The sequence below is a fragment of the Pelophylax lessonae genome, assembly GCF_965119305.1.
Source record: "Pelophylax lessonae genome assembly, chromosome: 12".
NCBI lineage: Eukaryota > Metazoa > Chordata > Amphibia > Anura > Ranidae > Pelophylax > Pelophylax lessonae.
Genome location: NC_138779.1, coordinates 71,429,068 through 71,451,761, shown reverse-complemented (window position 1 = coordinate 71,451,761; position 22,694 = coordinate 71,429,068). Strand labels below are relative to the sequence as shown.

The following is a 22,694-nucleotide window of genomic DNA, read 5'->3' as shown; positions in this document are numbered from 1 at the left end:
TAAAAGCGCATTAAAAAAGTGATTCATGGTCTTTTGTAGATGGTCTGATCTGATATTTCTAAACTTTTATCTGTCAAACTGAAAACCATTGCCAAACTTACAGTAGTTATCTTTCCTGATTATTTTAAGATAAGAGTCCAGCAATGCATAAAGCTTGGGATTTTTAAGACAGAATCTGCAAGATAACTATTAAGAATAATAGTTAAGATAATAATTCCACCCAAAGAGAGTTTTACAGGACTAGTGTATGAGTTTAAATGTAACATCCTTGCCTTGTTGCTGAGATCAGCTAAGTTGAAAAAAAACTGCTTTGATCATTGGCAGCTCTGGTTCACTCTTCTGCATTTAATGTCATTTAAATCAGTGGTTCTCAAATCCGGTCCTCGGGACCCACCAACAGGCCAGGTTTGCAAGATAACTAAATTACATCACAGGTGATCTCATTTGCTTCTCAGTGATTGCAGTATTCTAGTCTGCATCCCCCAAGGTAATACTTAAAATCTGGCCTGTTAGTGGGTCCCGAGGACCGGATTTGAGAACCAATGATTTAAATGTTTGCCACAAAGCCATAGAAGGCAATATCCTCTGACACATGCTTATCACAGACACAGTGAATTGTAGGCAGGAGAGCCTAACGATTACAAAAATGAATGGCAGATAGGTGGGCTTTACCCATTATTGACCCTATTCAATAAAGGGTTTCTTATTCATAAGTGCAGTAACCTGTAGCAACCAATTGAAATCTAGTTTGTTGAAGTCAAGCTAATAAAAGTTGGCTTTTGTTTGCTATGGGCTACTGTACTGCTCTGTACTTACAGCAGCACTGTTGCTGCAGCCATTACTATGTTACAGATATGCCCCTGGCTCCCCATGGGGACCGGTATTATTTCAGCTGGTGGGAATTAAAAAAAACTCTTCATTACCCTGCAAGAAAAAAAACAGCTTTAGTGCCCCTTTTGCCTACAATGTTTCTCACTACTTATTGTATATTAACCCAGAACCACCTTTATTTCATCTTGGGACAAAGTTGAAAATATACTTTAACCACTTGCCGACTGCCTAACGACGATTTACGTCGGCAGTCAGCCCCTCACAGGCAAAGCGATGTAGGTCTACGTCGCTAGCCTGTGAGGGTCTAGGGAACGAGCGGCTCAGTCACAGACCCCCCCCCCCCGCGAGTCGGTTACAGCGGGAGAAAGGCAGGCGGCTAATGTAAACAAAGCCGCCTGTCAGTCTCCCCTGTGTAACAGCACAGATCATACGGTCCTGCTATGTAGGACCGTTGATCTGTGCTGTTACACACACAGCCACATCCAATCACAGTAAGAATCACGCCCCTAGGGACACACTTAACCCCTCCCTCTCAAATAAAGTTAACCCCTTCACTGCCAGTGTCATTTTTACAACTTTTGGGTAATGTCACTGGTAACCCCAAAAGTGTCAAAAATGTCAGTCAAGGGTCCGATCTGTCCGCTGCAATGTCGCAGTCCCGCAAAAAAAATTGCAGATCGCCGCCATTAATCCTTAAAAAAAACAATAAAAATGACAAAAATCTTTCCCTTAGTTAGTAAACGCAATAACTTTTGTGCAAACCAATCAAAATAAGCTTTTTGTGATTTTTTTCTTACCAAGCATATGTAGCAGAAAACAAATTGACCTAAAATGTTAAAAAAATTTGATTTTTACTTTTTTTTTTGTGGGTAATTTCATATAAAAAAATGTGAAAAATATTGTTATTTTTGCAAAATTGACGCTCTTTTTTTGTTTATAGCGCATGATCAAAAAATCGCAAAGGTGATCAAATACCACCAAAAGAAAGCTCTGTTCGTGGGAAAAAAAGGATGTCAAATTAGTTTGGGTACAGCGCCGCACGACCGCGCAATTGTCCGGTAAATTCACACAGTGCCAAATCGCAAAATAGGCCCTGGTCAGGAAGGGGGTAAAATCTTCCGGGGCTTAAGTGGTTAAAGTATGTGTAAATCTAAATATTAAGTTGTAAATAAGCTTTTTTGGAAAAAAATAAAAAATAAGCTTTAATATCTAAATGTAATTTCAAAATCTATTTTTAATAATTTATATTTTCAGTTTGAAGATTTCATTAAAATCACACTTTGTGATTCTTATGTGAAGATCATTGTACAGGCACTTTCTGTTATGGGGTGACTATGCTCTGTCCTAGTTTTTCTTCATTGTCACTCACTCTCCCCCAATGAAGACACAGATGCACTCCTCTGTTGTCACCATTTAGAAATGCCATGCAACAGTGAAAGCTTGTAGACATAAAGTGACTTTAAAAAGACTTGTGATGATCAGCACTTCTGAAAAAAAAAAGGGAAAAGCATTTTATTAAACAAAAAAGAAAAAAAGATAATTTATTTTTGATACCTAATGTTTTAGCAAACTGAAGAATTAACAGGTCTGCAGACTAGACACCCATCACATGTGTTAATACATACAAAAGAAAAGGAGCACTAATCCAAATAGATGGGGCTATAAGGTGTCAGTTACGGTCAGTACAACTATTTTAAGAAGTGAAGAACTCGCTTGGTTAAGTTTCGAAACATCTTCAGCGTTAAAAGTCCAGATAAGTATGACTAATACTAGATACAACTATTTTAAGATATATTTGTTAAAACACATCTATAACATGTTTCCCCATCATTTCTCTACCAATGGGAATACACATAATCTAAATATCTATGCAAACTTGTATACAGTGGGGTTGATTTTCTAAAACTGGAGAGCGCAAAACTTGGTGCAGCTGTGCATGGTAACCAATCAGCTTCTAATTTCAACTTGTTCAATGAAGCTTTAACAATAAAATCTAGAAGCTGATTGGTTTCTATGCAGAGCTGCACCACATTTTGCATGCTCCATTCTTAGTAAAGCCCCGTACACACGCACCGATTGTCGGCCGAACGATCGGCCGTCTTTTGTCCAGTGTTGGTTGAAAAATGCTCAAGACTGCACACAAATTTTGTCCACCAACAACAACCAACTTCAGAAGTGATGTCTTGTGATGGTTAACTTTTTTTGTTTTTTCTTCTCTGAGCATGCCCAGTCTTGCTCATCTGGTTTTGTCGGCCGAAATCTGTACTGACGAACAATCGGCCGTTCTGGTGTTGGCCAACAAAAATTTTATAGCATGCAGACCAGATTTTGTTCGGCCGAAAAGTCGCAGGCGGTTGTCGGAAGCATCATACTAACAAGCCGACAATCGGCCGATCGGACGTTGGCCGAATATTTACGGCCGACAATCGGTACGTGTGTACGGGCCTTTAATCTACCCTGGTATGTCATTCATTTAGGGATTACAGTACATATACTTTATTTATAAGAGCTTTTGCTAAATGATGACCATTACCTAATATGTTCACGTGGAGCAGTTTACTGTACTGGAACCTTTACTAATTTTTAAGCCTTTAAGTATAAGTCCTGTCTAATAGCAGATACAACAAGATAAATGCTATTATCTTTATTATCCAAAAAAAAGCCTGTTCTGTGACCTTTTCCAATTTAGTTTGACTTTGTCACTAGGGCAACACTTTCCCTGGTTATGTTTAAGCCCCGCCAACTATAATTCCGCAGTTCAGTGACGTTGCCCCAGGGGAGTCAGCAAGGGTACTCTTCTTAGACAGGGGAGTAGCAGGTAATGGAGAATAGCCATTGAAACTGGTCATACAGTGATTGAATTTAATCCATTTCCTGATAAATTAGACGGGCCACGCTCTTTTTGAATTGAACAGCGGGTGCTGGGAGAAGATCACAAAGGTGGGGGAGGGGGAATTTAGGGAGAGGGGGCAGATGCTGAACATGTTACATCATAAATATAGGTGTAACATGTTTAGAAAGATGAACTTTAAATACAATAGGTAGAGCAGGAAACTGTAACACAGATCTCTGTCTTCCCACAGTACAAGCACCTCCCCACACAGTTAGCAAGCACTCCCTAGCAACAGATTTAACCCTTTGATTGCCCCTGATGTTAATCCCTTCCCTGCCAGTGTCATTAGTACATTGACAGTGCATATTTTTGTTGCACTGATCACTGTATTTGTGTCACTGGTCCCTTAAAAAGTGTCACTTAGTGTCTGATTTGTCTGCCGCAATGTTGCAGTACAGCAATAAGTCGCTGATCACCGCCATTACCTGTAAAAAAAGATATATATACGGATATTTTATTTATTTATCCCATTTGTTTGCAGCTGCTATAACTTTTGCTCAAACCAATCAATATATGCTTATTGGTACAGAAGAAATAAATAAAAGTTCTATACATATATCCCATTTGTTTGTAGACACTATAACTTTTGCACAAACCATATAATATACGCCTATTGTGATTTTTTTTTTTTTACCAAAAACATGTACCAGAATACATATTATTCTAAAATTATGAAGAAATTTGATTTTTAAAAAAATTTATTGGGTGTGTTTTAGAGCAGAAAGTAAGAAATACTTTATAGCACAAAAAATTAAAACTGCAGTGGTGATCAAATACCACCAAAGGAAAGCTATATTTGTGGGAAAAAAGTATATCATCTTTTTTTTGGGAGCTGAAGCGGTTAAACATTTAAAATAGTGTACCGGTTTACTTTAAGTGCTCATTTTGATTTTCTGTTAATGATTTGCTGCAATGGCAAAAAGGGTAATATTAATATTTTTCTTTGTGGACTATACTGTATTTACTGTATATTTATATATACATTATTTCTGTATGAAAATGTATAGCCAAGGGTGTTCTCAATTATTGAAAAAATTTAATATATTGCAGCTTACCAGTAAAGATGGCCATGCAGTGATTGAAATTTGGCTGATTCAACATGAACCAGCCAAATTTTGGACAGTGTGTGGCAGTCCCTGCTTAACAGAAGTACAGAAGTCGATCATTTGATTTACGTCTGTTAAAGGGACATGTTGGAAAACTTTTCTGGATCATTGGCTGTAATCCACTGACCCCTGTGTTCTGAAAACAAAGGATGCAGCTATCAGAACACAATGTCCTGGCGGGATGGGGGGGGGGGGGGGGGTCATTGCTAGCAGCTATAGCCACTGGCAGTGATTGCACAAGAATAACGCAACAGGCTGGTTGTACTTACTGTATTTATCGGTGTATAACACACACTTTTTCCTCCTAAAAATGGAGGGCAAAGCACCAGTGCGTGTTATACACCGATATAGTAAAAAAAAAAAAAGCAAAAAAGCCGGGCAGCGCTGAGAGGAAGAGGAGGGGGGCGGGCCAGGCGGAGCAGAAGGAAGGACGAGCGGCTGCTGTCATAGGAAGTCCCGCCTCCTATGATAGACAGCACAGTGGCCTAATGCCGGGACACGGGACGTGTGCCGTCTATCATAGGGGCCGGGATGTCAGATGACAGCGGCGGCTCGTACTCGCTTCTCCTCGCACGGCCCGCCCCCCTCTGCCTCAGAGCTGCCCGGCTTTTTAAAAAAGTAATGTAATGCAATGTAATGGCACTGGCGAGGCTGCATTGGGGACACTTGCGCTGGGGAGGCTGCATTGGGGACACTTGCGCTGGCGAGGCTGCATTGGGGACACTTGCGCTGGCTAGGTTGCATTGGGGACACTTGCGCTGGCTAGGCTGCATTGGGGACACTTGTGCTGGCGAGGCTGCATTGGGGACACTTGCGCTGGCGAGGCTGCATTGGGGACACTTGCGCTGGCGAGGCTGCATTGGGGACACTTGCGCTGGCGAGGCTGCATTGGGGACACTTACGCTGACGAGGCTGCATTGGGGACACTTGCGCTGGCGAGGCTGCATTGGGGACACTTGCGCTGGCGAGGCTGCATTAGGGACACTTGTGCTGGCGAGGCTGCATTGGGGACACTTGCGCTGGCTAGGCTGCATTGGGGACACTTGCGCTGGCTAGGCTGCATTGGGGACACTTGAGCTGGCTAGGCTGCATTGGGGGACACTTGAGCTGGCTAGGCTGTATTGGGGACACTTGCGCTGGCTAGGCTGCAGAGGACACTGCACTGGCGAGGCTGCATTTATGGACACTGCGCTGATGAGGCTGCATTCATGGGCACAGGTAAGACTGCATTTGATTAAAAAAAATAGTTCGGAGTTCAATGCTGTTTATTTAAAATTTTAAGCTTTTTTCCTAAAATTTCCCTCCTAAATGTGAGGTGTGTGTTATACGCCAGTGCGTGTTATACGCCGATAAATACGGTAAGTAAATCGATAAATCGACTTCATTACAACCAGCATGCCTATAGATGCATCAAAATTCTCCCGGTTCCTGCTAAACCGGAAAAACTTTGATCTATCTATGGCATGCCTAAGGATGAGCTAAGGTTTGGGTTGTCACGTGAGAGCATGCTACTGGTCCAATTAACTGTGGCTAGGGAATTCCTTGCCTTGCAGCTGCATGTAACAAAGCAATGGGAATGCTGGTAACATCATTGACTAATATAGCTACATGGCCTAATTTGGACAATGTTTTTGACCAAATGTATCCATGTGGTCATATTAGGTCAATGATGTCACTAGCATCCACACCCCTTTGCTGCATGCAGCTGTGGGTTTGGGCCTATGGTCTGCTATTATGTGCCAGCTTTCCTGGGGTTTGGTCAGATAGCCACATTTGTACAATGTCGTTGACCATATATGGCCATATCAGGCCATTGGTGTCACCAACATCCTCAAACCTTTGTTAAGTGCGGCTGTGGAGAGGAGAATTTCCTTCTTGCAGCTGATTGCATGGGTGATCTGCTATCAGGTTACAGCTTTCCGTGGGTTTAGGTCAAATTGGGTTTGGTCTGAACCTTGGTTCATCACTACCTTCCAATCCTTAAATGTAGTGGCTTCATTTTTTGTTTTCTTTTTTAAGGCTTGGCTTTATTTTTCTTGATCCTGCCAGTAACACACTTCCTGTCCTTTGGTGACAATGCTCACCCACTGTATTGTAGCTATGAAGGAGCAGCATTGTCATTTTGGGTGAGCTGGAATACAAAAAACCTTCCGCTCTAGTTATCTACATTATATGGAGGAAGGTGTTCCTCAGTTCACAGATGATACAGTAGATAGGAAGGCTGATGACATAGTTTGATATTTCAGGTCCATACACAGGAAGTTAAAGCGGAGTTCCAGCCATTTCACTCACCTGTCCAACGGTCCAGCGATGCGGCCGCCCGAAGCCTCGATCCTCTCGCTCGGCGCCGGCATCACTGCTGTGGGCACCCGGCTGTGACAGTTTGCGGCTTCACAGCCGGGTACCCACTGCGCATGCGCGAGTTGCGCTGCGTGTCTTGATTGGTCGGCAATCTTCTGGGACCTCTGACATGTCCCAGAAGATTGCAGGGAGGGAGGGGGAGAGGAGAACTTCCGTTCAGGGCGCCGTGGCGCTCCGAGCGGAAGTGGGAGCGGGTGCCTGTCAAAACTAGGTACCCGCTCCCCCCCAAAAAAAATTACATGCCAAATGTGGCATGTCAGGGGGTTAGAATACCTAAAGCGGAAGTTCCATTTTTGGGTGGAACTCCGCTTTAAGAGGACATTGGATTTCTAGCAAGATTAATAGGTATTTTCTATACTAGTTAAAAATATTCTTTGCCTGAAAAAAGAAAACTAATGCAGCCACAGTATCTAAGGTAAGCTGCAATATGTTAAATGTTGGTCTTGGGTTTAGATATACTTGAACTACAGTGTACTTTGGTGTTACCTTCTTGAACTGTTTACAATTGATAAGTATAATGCAAATTATGATAACATTGATACAGGTCGTATTTTTTCTGCACTGAAACAAGCCAACAATATTTATATATCTAAACAGATATATCACTTTTCTATTAATAATAAAAAAAACGTACTCCTACACAGGGCCGCTGATAGGGGGGGACCACCAGCCCTCTTGTAGGGGGCCAGAGCACACAGGGGGGCCCACACAGAGAGGGGGATTAGTGATGGACAACAAATACAGAAATCTTCCTCCAGCACCTGAATCCGATCTGTCCCCCCTCCCTGCTATCAGCTTTTATCTGCTGAGAAAGAGACAGTTGTCCCTCACTAATCCCCCTCCCTGTGTGGGCCCCCCTCCCAGCACTGGCTCTAATGTTATCTCTACTCAGGAGTTTATTTGTAACTGTGTTTCTCTCTCTCTGTCTCTTTGATCACTGAGCTCCAATTGCCCAGCCTGTATATTTTTCTCATCTCATCTTCATTTTTATTTAACATAGTTTTTTTTTTTTTTAGATTTAGCAGGAATTATGCGAGTTATGTTATATTTGTGTCTGCTAATAGTGATTTTGTTGTAATTTTAGCTAAATATATCTTTAATATTTTCTTGGGGGGGGCCCTGCCAGGTAGTTTGTATGGGGCCCCGCGATTTCTAACAGCAGCCCTGCTCCTACATAATTGTATCCATTTGTATTTTGTAAAATGTAGTCGCACACCAAGTGGGTACCTGTGGTTAGGGGCGGGTGTCTGAGCCTGAATGCATCTGACTTCAGTTACAGAAACTCTTTATTTTTTCTTTTGGGGTTTTACAGGTTTTACATGAATAAATTGAAGCTGACAAATAAAAAAAAGCACTCCTGTCTCAACCCTCTATGCTGCTTTTGCTGGACAGCTTGGCCTGTTAAAGGAATCTGAGAAAATAACAGATTTGCTGGCAAGGTCAACAGGTAAAAAATAGAAAAAATAGAAAAGAAATTTAACCACCGCATCTAAAAAACGAGTTAATCCTAACAACCCTCCCTCATCCTTCCTATGGTATTTACACTCCCTTATTAATGCCCCAGGTCAGAGAGAATCCTCATTCAATAGCAGAAGCATACTCCAGGCTAGGTGGCACTAATGTCCTCTTCCAATATGGCATATCTCATTGCATTTCCTCTTCCAATATGACAGGGACATTAGGTGTGGCACAAGTGTGGCTTTTCTTCGTAAGCTCTAATGATAACATTTTTTCCCTGCAGGCTACTTCTGAAACTGTAAGTTGTTTAGTTGTCTGTGGTTTCAATACTTTTTAAGTCCCTGACCAGCAACAATCAAATGCATGAGAAAGACATGTAAACTTTGTATCTACATGTTATGATCACATGGCAATATGGCTATATAAGATCAATGTTATAATCCCAGTTGGGTCATGTGGTTATACTGGGTCAATAGTGTCACGAACATCCCCTTCCCTTTGTGTACATGCAGCTGTGGGCCTGAGAATGTCCCGATTGCAACTCATTGGCCCGGCACTGACAGATGGGTTCTGGGGGACGGAGCTGATCCTAAGCCTTTCCATAGTAGCTAGCTAGTATACCACCAGTATAAGGAATGTTGTCCTGGTTCTAACGTGAAGTCCTCTTTCCCCATGATGAAAAATAAATAACAGGTTCTGTCATGTGACTATGCATCTCTTCTTCCTGATGGTTACAGGACACTGAGCAGACACACGGTGTGCCAGTATTCCATAGTTTGTTCGACTTGAGGCAAGATGCAGGCTGTGCTTGAGCAGGAGATGTGTTCAAGAGAGAGGCTGGGATTGGGAGCAGGTATGTGCCAGAAGCAGGCTGTGATTAGTCATGGGGCATGGTGGCTGAACAAACTACCCAAAGCAGGCATGCTGTGTGTCTGCACAGTGTCCTGTACCTCTTAATGGCCAGCCAGAGGATGAAAACTGACCACGCTAACACAGATCCTTTTCTGTGCCTTGTGTGGTCAGTTAAAAAAGGTGACTGGCAGGATCAACCAGCTATTTCAGATGGAAGACGTACATGAAAATGATAGAGAATATGATTTATAAAATACACAAATGTGAACACACACATAGAAAAAACTTTAATTAATGCTTGTGTATTTTTTTTTTTTTTGTATATGGCCATTGTTAATCGTCTTTGTATGGCTTTGCTAACATTTTGGCTAAAATTCTCCACTTGGGTCCCAGGACAATAAAAACATTCTCATCTGGGGGCTCAGTTTTAAAAGTTTCCAAACCCCTACTCTACACAAGTCAATGTGAACCCCAGTTCAATACAAGCCAATGTGAACCCCAGTTCTATACAAGCAAATGTGAATCCCAGCTCTATACAAATCATTGTGAACCCAGCTCTATACAAATCATTGTGAACCCAGCTCTATACATGTCAATGTAAACCCCAGCTCTATACAAGTCAATGTAAACCCCAGCTCTATACATGTCAATGTGATTCCCAGCTCTATATAAGTCAATGTGAACCCCAGCTCTATACAAGTCAATGTAAACCCCAGCTTTATACAAGTCAATGTGAACCCCAGCTCTATACAAGTCAATGTGAACCCAGCTCTATACAAGTCTATGTGAACCCAGCTCTATAAAAATCAATGTGAACCCCAGCTCTATATAAGTCAATGTGAGTCCCAGCTCTATACAAATCAATGTGAACCCAGCTCTATACAAGTCAATGTGAACTCCTGCTCTACACAAGTTAATGTGAATCCCACCTCTATACAAGTCAATGTGAACCTCAGCTCTATACAAATCGATGTAAACCCAGCTCTATACAAGTCAATGTGAACCCCTGCTTTATACAAGTCAATGTGAACACCTGTTCTATACAAATCAATGTGAACCCCAGTTCTATACAAATCAATGTAAACCCCTGCTCTATAGATGTCAATGTGAACCCCAGTTCTATACAAATCAATGTTAACCCCAGCTCTATACAAGTCAATGTGAACCCCAGCTCTATACAAGTCAATGTGAACCCCAGCTCTATACAAGTCAATGTGAATCTCAGCTCTATACAAGTCAATGTGAACCCCAGCTCTATACAAGTCAATGTGAACCCCAGCTCTATACAAGCCAATGTAAATCCAGCTCTATATAAGTCAATGTGAACCCCAGCTCTATACAAGCCAATGTGAACCCCAGATCTATACAACAAGTCAATGTGAACCCCAGCTCTATACAAGCCAATGTGAACCCCAGCTCTATACAAGTCAATGTAAATCAGGCTCTATACAAGTATATGGGAACCCCAGCTCTCTACAAGTCAATATGAATCCCAGCTCTATACAAGCCAATGTGAACCCCAGCTCTATACAACAAGTCAATGTGAACCCCAGCTCTATACAAGTCAATGTGAACCCCAGCTCTATACAACAAGTCAATGTGAACCCCAGCTCTATACAAGCCAATGTGACCCCAGCTTGATGCAAGGCAAGCTGAATGCATGGCATTCACATCCCCAATGCATCCCACACCCCCATAACCCTTATAACTTTAATCATTTATAATTAGAATTCTTTCTTTCAACAGCCCGTGTTTTCAGTTTACTGATCTCTGAACTTTTCCTCATCTTTTTCCTGTTAGATGGAATGTTCCAGTTGATTTGTGATCTGTAATGTGATTACTTGTGTGCAGTAATATATTTCTCCTCCCATACTGGAAAAAATAGGGCAGGGAGCTAGGAAATACCTGGCTGTGCACAGAATTGGACTTGTAAGAGTGTTTCCTACGTGTCACACTTGTCCTGATACGGTTGAAGATTTTCTGCCTGCCAAGTCCATGTATTATAAAGTTCACCGGCATGCCTCCCTTTGCTGGAACTTGTTCCCTTCTTCGCAATACTCTACTATAGGGGACGATGACAGCAAGTGTCACTTGTAATTAAGGCCCGGCATCTTGGACTAGTATAATAAGGGTTAACGTCCTTTCACTTTTTTCCTTTGTCAGTCTTTTCTTCGACTCTCACCCGGCCCTATAAGCTCTTTTCTTTCTGTGAAATTGAGAAACTTGCTGAGCCTCCCTCCCTCCCCCCCTCAGGTCATCTCATTCTACAGGAAAAAGAAACAAGCTTGAATCTAACAGGAAGCTCTCTCTATTTCACACTGCCGGTTTGTGAATTTTTCTAGCATATTGTCTGTATCCAGCTCCAGTCCTGATCACAGGAGGAAGGATGTGGGAGGCCATCCCAGCTCCCCACATCTCTCAGGCTGGCTCCTAGGAGCAGTACTGCTCACTAGATTCTAATGACACCGATGTCCTAGGATGGGCTGCTGCAGTGTGACAGCCAGGGGTTCCAACACCACCAATGATGGCCACGAAGAGGTGGAACTGCTGCAGAGAGACAACCGGTAAGCTTTTGTTATTATAATAATGCCTATTTAAATCTAAAAAAAAAGAAGCATAGCAAGAAGTCAAATCTTCAGATCTGCACATTTGCTATATGACAATGACGCAGAAAGGATTGCGCCAATCTTTCTAAGCAGGCACCCTACACATCTTTATCAGTACAGTTTCCCTTTAAACACTTCCATAGCGGGCCAATTCTGGCACTCAGCGCCTACGTGTAAAAATCATCATTTTTTTGTTAGAAAATTACTCAGAACCCCCAAACATATGTTTTTTTTATTTAGCAGGAACCCTAGGGAATAAAATAGCGGTCATTGCAACTTTTTGTGTCACACTGTATTTGCACAGTAATTTTTCAAACGTGTTTTTTTTTTTTTTGCAAAAAAAACTTTCATTAATTAAAAAAAAACAAAACCCCAAAACTAGACCAATTTTTCTGTATATTGTGAAAGATGATGTTACGCAGAGTAAATAGATACCTAACATGTCATGTTTTAAAATTGCGCACACTCGTGGAATGACGCCAAACTTTGGTTCTTAAAAATCTCCATATTCAATGCTTTAAAAATCTTTACAGGTTACCAGTTTAGAGTTACAGAGGAGGTCTTGTGCTAGAATTATAGCTCTTGCTTTAACGTTCGTGGCGATACCTAGCATGTGTGGATTGAACACCATTTACATATGTGGGCGGGACGTACGTATGCGTTCACTTTTGCGTGCAAGCACGCAGGGCCAGGGGCACTTTAATATTTTTTTGTTTATTTTATTATTTTTTTATTTTTACACTTTCCCTTACATTTTTTTTCTTTTGATCACTTGTATTCCTATTACAAGGAATGTAAACATCCCTTGTATTAGGAATAGTGCATGGCAGGTCCTCTATAAGACCTCAGATCTCTCCTACAGGCCGGAAGCCTGAGATTAAAAAAAAAAATAAAAAAAAAAAAACGATCTTGGCTATCCAGCCGAGATCATGGCAATATTTACAACTGTCAGGCCAGACGTGACGTCATTACGTCGTGCCCGGGCATCCGAAAGTCATACAGACTGCTGGGGACCATCTAGTCCTCGGAATTCTCTATGGTGTACTTCTGCCACCGGGGGATTCCTTCTCTCACTCCCCAATCGCACGGGTGAGCCAGTAGAAGCACCGGTGGACGGCGGGAGGGGACGTCAGCTGAACAGCCGCTTTGATTGTTCTTATAGTGAAGAGAATCGCTGGCTAAAAAAATGATATCTGAATGATGCGTGCAGCTGCAGACATCATTCAGATATCCCCCCAAAGCCCAGGACGTCATATGACATCCAGCGATATGGAAGTGGTTAAGAAAGTATGTTACCGAAAATCAATCTCTTATTACAGGGGATACCTGTAATCTGAATTTAAGCTCTGTGCAGACTGCTGTGTTAACGAGGTTGTAAACCTACTGAAAAAACAAATAAAAACCTGAAAGACAAAGGCATAATGAGCTAGTATGCATCGCATACTAGCTCATTATGAAAATACCTTAGAATGAGGCCCTTCCAGCGGCGCCCGCTCACTGCTGAGACGACCGACATGTTTACCAGTCTTCCTTCCAGGTTCACATCCTCCGGCCGGAGCCACGATAACGTCACTCCTACGCATGCGCACAGAAGCCGCTGTTCACGGCACAGGGCTCTGAAGAAAGGATACGGGCGGCCGATCTTTCAGACGCATACGCCGGTGATGTCACTGGCTGCATGTAAAGTAAATCTCTCCTAAACAGTGCATGTTAAAGCGGAGTTCCACCCAAAAGTGGAACTTCCGCTTTAGGTGGTTCTAACCCCCTGACATGCCACATTTGGCATGTCATTTTTTGGGGGGGGGAGCGGGTACCTAGTTTTGACAGGTACCCGCTCCCACTTCCACTCGGAGCGCCGTGGCGCCCTGAGCGGAAGTTCTCCTTCCCCCCTCCCTCCAATCTTCTGGGACATGTCAGAGGTCCCAGAAGATTGCCGGCCAATCACGACGCGTAGCGCAACTCGCGCATGCGCAGTGCGTACCCGGCTGTGAAGCCGCAAACTGTCACAGCCGGGTGCCCACACCAGTGATGCTGGCGCCGCAGAGCAGAGAGGGAGAAGAGCGAGGCTTCGGGCGGCCGCATCGCTGGACCGTTGGACAGGTGAGTGTGTGAGGCTGGAACTCCGCTTTAAGGAGATATTTACACTACCTATAGGTAAGACTTATAATACCTATAGGTAAAAGTTACAAAAGGAAGTTTACTTCTTCTTTAAGTAAGGCAAAGTAAGAGCAAGCATTTTTTTAAATGTTCTATTAATTTGATCACTACGTGTATTTACTCCAGGATTAAAAATAGAAAAGTTATTTTACTGCAACACATTTTTTAAAGGACCTTATGCAGAGAACAATATTGAGCCATCTACTGCTCATCTTTTCCTAAAGTGATAGTTTTCCTGCTTGTTTCTGACTTCGGTACAGTGTAAATCACTGAACAAGAGGGCACACTGACTGAAGGTAATACGCCATATCTGTAGACTCGTTTCAAGAAATAAATGATCGTCTTATTGCAGCGGATACCTGTCGTCTAAATTCAAGTTCTGTGCAGACTGCTATAAAAAGCAGCGACCCATTCACTTATACAGAAAATATGATTTTTGGGGGCACAATTCTGACATTGTACAGAAGTACAGACTATTCGCTGTTGCCATAATTACAATAAAAAGATATTTGAAATGTTTTGGTAGTTTGAAAAACTTTTAACTTTTCATTCTGTGAAACTGAAAAATTCAATTATATATTTTTTTATTTACATTATATACATTTTATATATCCCTAGTGCCCAGCCTGAGTCTTTTTGGTACTTGACGTGCAGGCCTTGGACCCCAACAGTCTATAGTTGGAGTGAGAGCATAGATTTGTAAAGGGGTGATCTCTGCTAGCCTCTCTCTAGTCTCCAGTCAAACTCGTAGCATGTCCACAGTCTCTGACAATCATTTTCTGTAGTATGTCTGCAGTTCATAGGCGTGTGCACAGGGTGTTCCAGGTGTGCCTGGGCACACCCTAATCGCCATGTGTGGTGCAGATTCCCCCTGTTTAAACCCCTGATATTTCACCACAGCTTCATAATGGGGCTCCTAAAAAATTTTGTAAAAAAAGAATAAAAAAAATAAAATTGTAAAACCTACTGACACTATCCACTGCCCTACTGACCCCAATCTCTGCCCTACTGACACCGCCAGTATATATACACATGCAGCACTGTGTGTTTGAGCTTTGAGTCGCACACTCTAATGCAATAGGCTGTGCACAACTATGCTGCAGTTTCTGACAGTTCTCTCTAGCTTTACATGTACTGCACATTATTTGACCCTCTGTTGATGTCAAGGGCTGCATTTGAGGCCCTCTATACCTTGTAAGTCGACAACCACTGATATATACTGTATATACAAAAGAGCTTGTATAGTGATTGTGTAATACACTTTAGTAAAAACTGAATTTACCTTTAAGCATCCTGATGGGTGTGTGATCTATCTACATGAAGGCTGTGTCATCATCACTAGATAGGGAAGGTCTTGCCTTGGGTCAAAATATCTCCAGACTGACTAAACCTCAAGCATTGGGGTGGCTATACACCCATGGATTCTGGTAGAAAATCTAACAGATTCCTCCTTCCACCCTAACAGCATATTGTTAATAAACAAGTCCCCTGTGCGGGGCTATTGAATTCTGACAGCTGCTACTGATTGGATGCAGCCACTGTTCGGCTGGCCTCTTCAAGAATGTCGGCCAGGATGGCCCCCCACAAAGCGAGTTTCCCCTGTTTCATCAGGATTTGGATGGAATTTGCACAGTGCATGGCCAGCTTTACTCACCTCATATGACCTTGCTGGGCCTTTTAGGGCTCATGTTCACTAGCCTAGGCAATGTGTCCACCCATGATTCAGTGGCATGGAACTAAAAATTGTAAAGGTATATGTGAAACCAAAACGTATTTTTGACACTTTTTTTGTTGAATGAGTAGGAGTACAATGTACCCCATACTCATTCATATAGGGGTGGGGCCGGGATCTGGGGGTCCCCTTGTTAAAAGGGGCTTCCAGATTCTGATAAGCCTCCTGCCGGCAGACCCCCAAACCCCCACAACCACTGCCCAGGGTTATGGGGAAGAGGACCTTGTCCCCAAAACCACCCCCCCCCCATGTTGATGGCATGTGGCCTGTTATGGTTTAGGAGGGGGGGCTCACTCATCCTCCTCCTTTCCTGGCCTGCTAGGATGCATGCTCGGATAAGGGTCTGGTGTGGATTTTGGGGGGGGGCCCATGCCACTTTTTTAAAAATGTTGGCGTGGGGGTTTCCCTTCAAAATCCATACCAGACCCAAAGAACCTGGTATGGGTTTTGGGGGGGGGGGGGGGTTTCTTTCAAATTTTTCTATTGCAGACAATTTTTTTTATTCTTTTGTCAGCCAGGAAGCCCACTGATAGCTGATGACTTATCTGTTGTTAAGGACCTGGCAGCTGGCTTTCCGGCCCGCTCATTACAACTGGCAGCTTCTATTCACTGTGCACTTGGCTGTGCACTGCATGGGCAAATATCCTGCTGAGACCTGGAAAATGCAGGTGTTCGGCGAACGGGCACCCGAACGGAACCCTGAGCGGGCGCTGAATCGGCCGGAACAAATTGCCCATCTCTAGTCACAAAGTCAAAATTGTGCGAAATGAGACAGTATGTATATCAATCAAATATATCTGCTCAATACACAGGAAATGTAGGTCAAACATGAACCATGTGGTGATAGAATCCAAGAGTCCAATGTTTATATTGATAAAATTGATTTAAGTTTATCTATAAAAACCTTAGACTCTTGGACATTTGCTTGGCGCTCTTATGGGATTGTATGTACTGTATGTGGATTCTCAACTCCGGGTTCATTCCCTATTTCTAAGGAGTGTCCCCATATTATGAAGTGCTGGCGAACCAGAGCCAGTGTGCCTAGTGACAATTGCAGTAACTCTTAGAAAATAAGGATTTGTTTTTTCTTGTGTTTAGCTATAACAATCTGAGAAGGTTCTAACCCATCCACACTCTATGCAGAATTCAAAGGAAAAGCTTTAGCATTCGGCACACACTTTAAATTGATTATTTTTGTATACACTGTCACCGAATACACCGCCATTACAGCTGAACGTTAGATTAACATAGCGGGTATGCCTTCACAGATACCGTGAAATATCACACTTCCGCAATTTCGCAGCTTTTTAGGTTTTGTTAATTAACCACAATGGCACATGTGCTAACAGATACTCTGTAACCACTTATTAGGAAGACAGAGAATACGAAGATGTGACAATTGCTGATTTCTCTTTGTCATTTTCATGTCACTACTGTCATTTAAACTGTAAGCCGAAATCAACAAATTATATGAAATCTTTTGATAGAAAAGTTATAGCTGCTAACAGTATGCACTTATGGGGGTTTTATGTGTGCAGATAAGTGAATTCTTAAAGTGAATTTAAAGTACTGTAAGAATATTCCCTGATTGTCTCATTGTAGAAATGTTTCATATTGCAAACACTAAACTATTTATGACAAGTACCATAAAAATGATGTGGCTGGTATATAAAAAAGGAAATGAAAAGGCATTGTAAAACCAAAAACACTGGCAATGTTTTTTCTATGTCGTGATAAAGGGTGCGCTGATAACTCAAAAGCTGCTACCTGAGCTGTGTATAGTGTTAAATAATTGAATAAATAAATAGGTGCGCTAAATGTCGTATCAAATCACAATATATACATAACAAAAGATACAGTGGGTACGGAAAGTATTCAGACCCCCTTAAATTTTTCACTCTTTGTTATATTGCAGCCATTTGCTAAAATCATTTAAGTTCATTCTTCTTCCTCATGAATGTACACATAGCACCCCATACTGACAGAAAAACACAGAATTGTTGACATTGTTGCAGATTTGTTAAAAAAGAAAAACTGAAATATCACATGGTCCTAAGTATTCAGACCCTTTGCTGTGACACTCATATATTTAACTCAGGTGCTTTCCATTTCTTCTGATCATCCTTGAGATGGTTCTACACCTTCATTTGAGTCCAGCTGTGTTTGATTATACTGATTGGACTTGATTAGGAAAGCCACACACCTGTCTATACAAGACCTTCCAGATCACAATGCATGTCAGAGCAAATGAGAATCATGAGGTCATAGGAACTGCCTTAAGAGCTCAGAGACAGAATTGTGGCAAGGCACAGATCTGGCCAAGGTTACAAAAAGATTTCTGCTGCACTTAAGGTTCCTAAGAGCACAGTGGCCTCCATAATCCTCAAATGGAAGACGTTTGGGACGACCAGAACCCTTCCTAGAGCTGGCCGTCCGGCCAAACTGAGCTATCGGGGGAGAAGAGCCTTGGTGAGAGAGGTAAAGAAGAACCCAAAGATCACTGTGGCTGAGCTCCAGAGATGCAGTCAGGAGATGGGAGAAAGTTGTAGAAAGTCAACCATCACTGCAGCCCTCCACCAGTCGGGGCTTTATGGCAGAGTGGCCCGACGGAAGCCTCTCCTCAGTGTAAGACACATGAAAGCCCGCATAGAGTTTGCTAAAAAACACCTGAAGGACTCCAAGATGGTGAGAAATAAGATTCTCTGGTCTGATGAGACCAAAATAGAACTTTTTGGCCTTAATTCTAATCGGTATGTGTGGAGAAAACCAGGCACTGCTCATCACCTGTCCAATACAGTCCCAACAGTGAAGCATGGTGGTGGCAGCATCATGCTGTGGGGGTGTTTTTCAGCTGCAGGGACAGGATGACTGGTTGCAATCGAGGGAAAGATGAATGCGGCCAAGTACAGGGATATCCTGGACAAAAACCTTCTCCAGAGTGCTCTGGACCTCAGACTGGGCCGAAGGTTTACCTTCCAACAAGACAATGACCCTAAGCACACAGCTAAAATAACGAAGGAGTGGCTTCACAACAACTCCGTGACTGTTCTTGATTGGCCCAGCCAGAGCCCTGACTTAAACCCAATTGAGCATCTCTGGAGAGACCTAAAAATGGCTGTCCACCAACATTTACCATCCAACCTGACAGAACTGGAGAGGATCTGCAAGGAGGAATGGCAGAGGATCCCCAAATCCAGGTGTGAAAGACTTGTTGCATCTTTCCCAAAAAGACTCCTGGCTGTATTAGATCAAAAGGGGGCTTCTACTAAATACTGAGCAAAGGGTGTGAATACTTAGGTCCATGTGATATTTCAGTTTTTCTTTTTTAATAAATCTGCAACAATGTCAACAATTCTGTGTTTTTCTGTCAGTATGGGGTGCTATGTGTACATTCATGAGGAAGAAGAATGAACTTAAATGATTTTAGCAAATGGCTGCAATATAACAAAGAGTGAAAAATTTAAGGGGGTCTGAATACTTTCCGTACCCACTGTATATAAAAAAAATGTGTGTTTTCAATGCGTGTCCAATGTGTTAACATCCACAATAACGTAAATTCACCACGTGTATGGATGGGTGCACAAGTGAACGAAACAAAAAAGTCCCAAAATTAATCCAAACAATCAAGTCCAAATAGTGTTCTAAACTAGGTGCTGAAAATCAATGAAAACTTCTGAGATAGGAGGGATCTATCTCAAAAGAAGCCTGTTGAGAGGAAACGACGTAAGAGAGGAGGCGTGTCGCGCCGCCACATGACGTCACACACAAGCCAGGTCTGCAGCCGGGATCTGTGTATTGATTGCATACAACGCTCGTATCCCCTGCATGAATGTAAGTGCAACACCTTTTCAAATAAACATTTTCTCGGGGTATTATGCTATGGTCTTCTTTCTTTGCCCCACACATGTTCATTTGTAGAAGCTATAAGAAAATAGGAACCGATAGCAGGAGCGAGATTGCATCATCTGACAATCGATCCATGTATGAAGTTCGCAGCAGTGGATTTAGTCTGTGCTTGTTAAATCCTAACAGTTGGTAAGAGGCCATTCATATCTTACCACGAGGTGACTTACTTAAAGATATCTCCTTCTTGCCATCTAGTAGTGGAATTTTTCTGCACACCATTTTAATATCTTTGGTAAGGAGGCAAGCCTTTTGGTGGCGGGATCTTCAGTCACGGAGCACTGGATACAGCACTTCTAGTTTTCATTGATTTTCAGCACCTAGTTGAGAACACTATTTGGACTTGATTGTTTGGATTAATTTTGGGACTTTTTTGTTTCGTTCACTTGTGCACCCATCCATACACGTGGAAAATTTACGTTATTGTGGATGTTAACACATTGGACACCACTGGTCCTAATTTTGAAAACGCACATTTTTTATATATCTTTTGTTATGTATATATTGTGATTTGATACGACATTTAGCGCACCTATTTATTTATTCAATGTTTTTTCTAGCATAGCGCGGATTGCCCCTCTATATTATTTAATGTTCTTTCAGTGTCACCCAAAACTGATTTTTTTTTTTTTTTCATTTTGTAGGGTAGCTGCAAAGTTTTACATTAGCTAACCCCTTATAGCGCAAGTATGGAAGAGCCCTGGGGCCATCATAAAAAAAATTTCAAAGATTTCTGAGTTTGAAAATATTTTTTATTTTATTTTACAGAATTCTGAGTTTGAAAGTCAGAATTCTGAGATTAAAAGTCAGAATTCTGACTTTGCAAGTCAGAATTCTGAGATTACAAGTTTGGACCATGCTAAAATGTATTAAACACAATTCTGAGATTAAATTCTGACTTTTAATCTTAGAATTCTGACTTTCAAACTCAGAATTCTGTAACAAAAAAAATAAATATTTTCAAACTCAGAAATCTTTGATTTTTTTTTTTATGATGGCCCCAGGGCTCTTCCATATGCAAGAACTCCATTCCACCATTTAAATATCAACACCAGAATTTTCTCGCACCAGAATTTTCCCCCACTAACATGTTCACAGTCCTGGATAAGGTCCACATGTACTGCTCCTACTGTGCTCATAGTATGGAGTAGAGGTCCTTCGCATGGTAGTTCTATCTACATGGGGTATTCAAATGACCTGTTCCAACAGTGATGCTTCCCATTTATAGGACCGTGAGCTCAGGTTCCCTATGACAAGCAATGCCCAATCAAGTTGGTCATGGATGTTTATCTTTAATCGTGCTTTCTCCAAAAATGCATAATTCCCATATTTTCAGAATTTCAGACAAATCCTAAGCTAAATTTAGGAATGTTATATTCTACTAAGCATCATGCAGAAAATATGAAGGGGTCAAGTATCATCAACCATCTATCAAATGTTTATTTTATTCGGTTGGTTATCTCAGTACACATACTTCTATTTAATTTAACATACTATCAGTGATGGGTATTGTCATAGCGCTACCCCGAAATGGCCACTGGCTGATGATGGTCAAATGTGCCATCCAAAAGGATATTATTTGCAGGGTTGAGCAGAAGTGGACTCATTTTGCCATTGCATTTGCATTGCTTTGTGCATTCCAGAAATGGACACATTCAGTTTTGGTTTTTAGAGCTGTTTAGGTACAAGGGGTTTATATCGGAATTAAACTTTCTCAATCAACATTAACAATACAATATTTAATACCTATGTTGCTAACATTGTTCAATAGATAGGACGATATATAGTATAATATTTACTTGTTTTAAACCCAGGAGTCTTCATGGCCATTTTTTTTCCTTTCATCTGGAGGAGGGGCTTTCTCAGCTAAGCACACCCTCCTGCCTGCATGCCTGAGCTAAGGGCAGATGGAGTACAGGAAGTGAATGCTACATGAAGCATTTCCCCTTATTCAATATGACCGCAGCTAGAAATATTAGAGTGGTGTTTTCCAAAGTAAAGTATAGAGACAAGGATGGATTGGTGAGTTTGCATTGAATGTTAAAAATAAATCAAATGGTGTTTTCAGTTTGTGGTGAAGTGCTGAAATACAGGTAAAGTGTTACTAAACTCAGGAGCCTGCATTTACTATATCTGGTCTCCCACAGTATAGAACATGAAAATACAATTATTTTAGTAAATATAAACTGCTAAATACCTTTTCTCATCAGCAGTATATAGCAACCATGTTACTTGTATCAGTTCCTAGTAAAGCTCGTAGGTGGAGTTTTCATTCTCCCCTGACCCTCTGTCCGGACAGTGCGGATTGGCCCTGTGCTGACCACATGCATTCTCCCAAGAAAAAAAAAAAATAAATCTCTAGCAATACACACCAAACTGAGCATGTGCAGAGTGACTCCAAAGACTCTGTTCTATCAGTAGATGGAGTCAGTTAAAGAAGAGGAGAATCAGGGAGACAGGATCACACAGCCTTTATACACAATGCAGAGGATTAACTCCTTAGGTTCCACAGTGAGTATAACAGGCATGCTTTACTGCATATACAAACTCATTTTACTGTTGTGGATTTAGTAACACTTTAAAGCGGAGTTCCGGGCACAAAAACAATATTTTTTTTTTTTGTGCCCCTCCGCTAGTTCGAGATCACCTGAAAAGGAATTGGATAGTTATTTTTTTTTTGTTTACTTACCTTTTAATTGAAGATCGTAAATACTCACCTCAGAATACTTCCTCCCTCGGAGCCGCGGCTCACCCCGTCACTTCCTGTCTCGCTATGATTCCTGGGAGCTGAACGT

The 22,694-nt window shown here is 41.9% G+C and overlaps 1 protein-coding gene across 1 annotated transcript in view; it reads left to right on the top strand.

Moving 5' to 3' along the window:
- The first annotated feature begins 11,406 nt into the window (after positions 1 to 11,406).
- LOC309568398 (putative pleckstrin homology domain-containing family N member 1) overlaps positions 11,407 to 22,694 on the top strand; it is a 99,456-nt gene continuing 88,168 nt past the window's right edge. Inside the window, exon 1 of the mRNA XM_082274055.1 lies at positions 11,407 to 12,065. Within this exon, the coding sequence (XP_082130181.1) occupies positions 11,980 to 12,065 (86 nt within the window). The 5' untranslated portion in view covers positions 11,407 to 11,979. The remainder of the gene's footprint in view (positions 12,066 to 22,694) is intronic.